This window comes from Octopus bimaculoides, chromosome 8, assembly GCF_001194135.2.
Source record: "Octopus bimaculoides isolate UCB-OBI-ISO-001 chromosome 8, ASM119413v2, whole genome shotgun sequence".
Lineage (NCBI taxonomy): Eukaryota > Metazoa > Mollusca > Cephalopoda > Octopoda > Octopodidae > Octopus > Octopus bimaculoides.
This window is the reverse complement of record NC_068988.1, coordinates 30413071-30418816: the sequence shown is the minus strand read 5'-3', so window position 1 is coordinate 30418816 and position 5746 is coordinate 30413071. Positions and strand designations below refer to the sequence as shown.

General features: G+C 37.1%; 1 protein-coding gene across 1 annotated transcript in view; it reads right to left on the bottom strand.

The window, feature by feature from the left end:
• Positions 1 to 5746, bottom strand: part of LOC106883641 (DNA topoisomerase 2-beta) — an 18841-nt gene that overhangs the window by 6367 nt on the left and 6728 nt on the right. The window contains exons 7-11 of the mRNA XM_052969905.1: positions 4892 to 5123; positions 3534 to 3733; positions 2731 to 2866; positions 1814 to 2009; positions 430 to 527 (exon numbers count right to left, since the gene is read on the bottom strand). Of these exons, the coding sequence (XP_052825865.1) occupies positions 430 to 527; positions 1814 to 2009; positions 2731 to 2866; positions 3534 to 3733; positions 4892 to 5123 (862 nt within the window). The remainder of the gene's footprint in view (positions 1 to 429; positions 528 to 1813; positions 2010 to 2730; positions 2867 to 3533; positions 3734 to 4891; positions 5124 to 5746) is intronic.

Sequence of the window (5746 nt, the reverse complement as noted above, 5' to 3'; positions counted from 1 at the left end):
AAGTAATTGAAAGAAACACAGAGCATCTTAACAGAAATATGGTAACAAAAAGGTTAAAATATATAATAGAGAAACAATTCTTAACCTTTTTGATACCAACCCAGCTGAAACTGGCTCTGAGTACAAATGTCTTGTTTTCATAAGTTTTGAATTAAAATCTTCCACCCAACCTTAGTCACAATTTATGTTCCTAACACTAGCTGAATGATAACTAAGTTATTTTACTAAATTCTTTGTTATATTTAAAGTAATTGAAAGAAACCTGACAGAGCAACTCAAAATAAATACAATAACGAAAGGGTTAAACCCTCATCACAGGTTGTTTTTTTTTTGGTTTTTTAAAACTTTTCGTTTATTCAGTTTATCAGCAACAAATAAATGGAAGATAAGTTTGTGTTCAGCAAAAGACAAATGTGGAGAGAATTTTACCTTATTTTTTGACTGACTTTCTCTCCATGCTTTGATTGGGTCAGAATCATAGCCCCTACGGACCAATAATTGAATCAGATCCTTCTTTGATACATTTTCTAGAAAGAACAAAACAAAACCAACATTTCAACATTAAATACAGTGCCGCATGTACGCGCGCATGCACGCCTGTGTGTGTGTGTGTGTAGGAAGAGAATATGTCAATTCACGGTGAAACTAACTTATGTTCCCTTACAAGTAATTCTAGGATAATAACTGAACCAGTTTTCTAAAACCATAGCAGCACAACTTTTGGAAACTGCAGATTAAACCCAAAATTTCAAATGAAATGGTTCCAGAGAAAAAAAACAAAAAACCCATGATTGTGTTATTTCTGCCACATTGGTTTTGTGGCATGTGGACTTTTGCATACTTCACTCGGTCAGTTCAAAGGTCACTTTAGAATTTGCTTTTTGTCACACTTTTTGATGCATCAACCTTTCCAATACATTTTGTACAAGCAAGGCAGTGAGCTGATAGAATGCCAGACAAACTGCTTAACAGCATTTCTTCTGACTTTACACTCAGAGTTCAAATGCTGCTGGGGTTGACTTTGCCTTTCATCATGTCGTGGTCGATAAAATAAGTACCAGTTTAGCACTGGGGGCCGATGTAATTGACTTATACTCTCTGGCAGAGTTTCCTAACACCAATAACAGCTAGTCGCTGTTGACATCATCATCATCGTTTAACATCCACTTTCCATGCTAGCATGGGTTGCACGATTTGACTGAGGACTGGCAAGCCAGAAGGCTGCACCAGGCTCCAATATTTTCCATGCCGGCATAGGTTCAACGATTCGAGAGGATCTCATAAGTTGGAGATCTGTGCCAAGGACCAACATCTGCTTTGCCATGGTTTCTATAGCTGGATGCCCTTCCTAACGCCAACCACTTCACAGTATGTACTGGGCAGTGTTTTTTTTATGTTGCACCTACACCAGTGAGGTTACCAAGCAACTTGCAAGTCAATGCCCCTCAACTGAGAAGTAGTGAGGGAAGGGGATGAGAGGTTAAACGATAATATAAGGACAGGAATAGGTGCCTCGCAGTAGGAAATGTACATGATTACCCCCATATGGAAGAGAGAGACATTTAAAAGAATAACCATATTCCAATTCTAGATTTCCTCAAGACGCCTGATGAAGGCTGGATGGTATATCAACCGAAATGTTGTAAGGACAAATATCCGTCAAATGTAAATAATGAATAACTATATTATTCTATACACATCATAATGATAGTAAAACAGAACACTAGATTCTAAACAAAAATGTGAACCAATTGAAATTTTTTTTTTTTTAATGAATTCAAAAGTAAGAGGATTATTAAAATATTCTTCTCACCAATTTTGACAAGCCCATCAATTTTCTCCATGATGAAGCGAGCAATGTTATCAAACTTGAGGGATTCAGATTTGAACATTCCTTCCATATAGTCTTTTCTTCTTTTGTAATAATCAAGTCGGAGGTCAAAAAATTCACGCATTATTTGTTCCACCTTGTCATACTTCCGGATGCAACCATTCTGATCGAATAATACCTGCAATTCGATATATCAAGTCTCCACATCAACACATTTTCCATATTACAAAGAACAAAATAAAAATTAAGATGATTTCACAGAAATCGGTGATGATTACTGTTGGGCTTGAATTAGACTGAAGCTTAGCATCATCCTCATCATTATCATTGTTTAACAACCGTTTCCCATGCTGGCATGGGCTGAGTGGTTTGACAGGAGCTGGCAAGACCAGGATCCACACCAAATTCCAAAGTCTGTTTTGGTACGGTCTCTATGGCTGGATACCCTTCCTAACACCAATCACTTTACAGTGTACTGGGTGCCTTTTATGTGGTACCAGCACCAACATGATCATCTACTACCTTGCAAAACTGTTATGCTCAATATTATAATGGCATATTTCGTACCTCGCTGACTGACATTACTGGCTGTGTCCGTCCACTATTTATTAGTAGTGGACCAGCCCACATCTCACCAGCCATCCAGCTGAGTAAAAATCAGTCATGTACAACCGAGGCAGTATTGAATTAAAATAGTTAGCTATGTATCATACTTAATGCAAGTACAACCTTAGACATGTTTTGTTGATATCATCTTATCTACCTCTACTGATGCAGGGGTAGCAGAGATGATCACATGTTCGGCTGTGTAAATAGTTAAGTAAGGAGAAAGAAGTGGAAAAGATGTGAATATTTCTTTGCTTATTAATATCGTTATTATTAATGTCTTTAATACTTACCATACTGTTTGTAGAGAATGTTGTTTGCAGTTTGAAGAATTTGTGAAGACCAGATGCTTCAGCATTGGCAAGCTTCTCACCTGACATCTTCACGACAAACCTGACTGATGTGTCAGTATGGTATTCCTTATAATCTCTAAAAGAGTTGCAAAAGAAAAAAAAAATCTCAATTACAAATAGAAAGTACCAACAGCAAAAAACTGCTGTTCAAAACACTGGCAGGCAACAATGAATGCGTAATTTGGGCCATAACCTTGTCATTGTTAAAAAAAAGTGTGCCAATATTAAAACATTTCTCTTTTAGACCAACCATATCCGGCCCAAACATTCCGTTTTATGTTTAAATCACCAAGATCCAAACTCTCACACCTATCCTATGTCATTCTAAATATCAAAATTTACTCCAAGCTGCATGGCTGAGTGGTTAGAGTGTCAGGCTCACAATCATGAGGTAGTGAGTTCGACACAAACGCACACACACATTCACACGTGTGTATACATACACAAACACACACAATGAGCTTCTTCCAGCTTCCATCTAAAAAATCTACTCGCAAAGCTTTGGTCAAAGTTATAGAAGACACTAGCCCAAGCAGGAACACAATGGAACTGAACCTGAAATCTAATAGTTGGGAGAGCAAGCTTCTTACCATACACTCATGCCAATGCCTAGTTAATTTATATAAAATCAGATTTTTGAGTTTCTGGCATTATGACAGAACTTTGTCCTGTTACATAGTATTTACTCTCTCTCTCTCCGCAAGCACACACCTATAAGGTAGATATACAAATTTCATAATTACATTATCACAGATGGATTTTTCTCAGATCCATGTAACATAGGTTCTAACACCTCTTCTTTATAGTTTTGTGTCCAAGTACGGATGGGGAGTTCTGTAATTTCAACTGTTGTCTCATCCAAAACAGAAATCTCACCACTCACTAGGTACTTGTTCTCACTCAACTCTTCAATTGTACCTTTGAAGTTCTTGAACCATGGGACCTGGAAGAAAACACAAATGAAATTATATCTCACAGAATTTATAACAACATTATTACACCAATCAAACAAAAACCGTTTTTCTCTAAGTTGTTTAAACAGTATTTTGTATTTTTTTTTTCTACATATTTAACAGAATGGTGAAGGAACGACGGACGAGGTCTTTTTTTTTTTTCTTTTTAACATATATATTTCTTCCTGTTCTTCTTCTGCCTTGCAAGTTACTCGGCGACCTCACTCGTGCTGGTGCCACATAAAAAGCACCCAGCTGTTCAGACCATGCCACATGTGAGAACAGCAGCTCACTGCATCCTATACCAACATGGAATGCACATTTCAATGATGATGACGATAGCTTTCTCTGCTGGCATTTCTTATTCTCTCAACTTGATACCCAAACTTTCTATGAATGCACCCACCCACCTACTGCTATTATCTTTTTTTCTGTGTCAATGGATGACACCCCACTGGATCTTATCTAATATCCACCAATAACTTTTCTTCTTTCATTGCTAACCATCATTCTCTCTATTTCCCACTCCTGCCCCACCTCCCTCCCATTTTTAATTGGAATTCTTTCATTCTTTTATTTGTTTCAGTCATTTGACTGCGGCCATGCTGGAGCACTGCCTTTAGTCGAGCAAACTGACCCCAGGACTTATTCTTTGTAAGCCTAGTACCTATTCTATCAGTGTCTTTTGCTGAACTGCTTAGTTACAGGGACGTAATCACACCAACATTGGTTGCCAAGTGATGGTGGGGGAACAAACACAGACACACACACACATATATATATAGGGCTTTTTTCAGCTTCCGTCTACCAAATCCACTCACAAGGCTTTGGTCAGCCTGAGGCTATAGTAGAAGACACTTGCACAAGGTGCCACTCCTGATGCCAACCACTCCGAGAGTGTAGTGGGTGCTTTTGACATGTCACGGGCACAGGGGCCAGTCAGGTGGCACTGGCATCGACCACGCTTGAATGATGCTTTTTACGTGCCACCAGCATGAGAGCCATAAACTGTAGTTCATAATTGAAGTTCTCTAGCTATTAAAAGTTGTTATGAAATATTGAAATAAACATGCTGCTGCATAAAAAGAAATAAGAAATAGTTATACTAAGAACAGGGAAAAATCTCAATAAGATGTAAAAGTAATCACCATGTTTAGAGGATCATTTCCTGACAACATTCGCCTAATATTTGTTATGATCTCTCTTGGATCATAGTTGGGTATTTTTGTACTCCACCCTGTGCCAATGCCATCAGTTCCATTCACCAATATCATTGGAATAATAGGAACATAGTATTCGGGTTCAATTTTCTGGTTGTCATCATAGAGGTTTTTCAAGAGAGGAAGATCGTCAGAGTGAAATATTCTTTTTCCAACCGAACTGCAAATAAAGAAAAATTAAATAAGTACCACAAAACCACATAACCGTATTTACTCATGCGTGAATCACACTCATGTACATGTTGCACCCTTTATTTAGTGTTAAATCTTAGTGCAGAACCTTTTCCACATCATGGTCAAACTTTCACAGTGTGTAAGACCTGCTCCAGTTTTTGCACTTAAAAACGAGTATAAAATACTGTGACTGATACACAGGTACTTATAGTGTTTAACCCTTTCGTTACCATATTTCTAACCAAATTACACCCCTTATGTGTTTCGATTAATTTCTAACATAATCATAAATTTAGGCTGGTTTCATTAAACAACTCTAACTTTTTTATTTATCAACATATTAATGTGATTTTTGGAAGATAATTTAACAAAAGGTTCTCAACCAATTCTATACCAAAATTTTTGTCACAAAGTGACTTTAATTACAGGTAAATTCAACAAAATATAAAATTATTAAAATTTTTGTTCAAACATCGCTATAGAAAATGGGTTATTAGCTAATATTCAATTGGGTATACAACAAAATATTATAGAAGAGTTGTGCACATTACTGGATTTATTACTGTCTCTTTTGCCAGTATAAAATTAAAATCCAGAGCAGTACCCAGT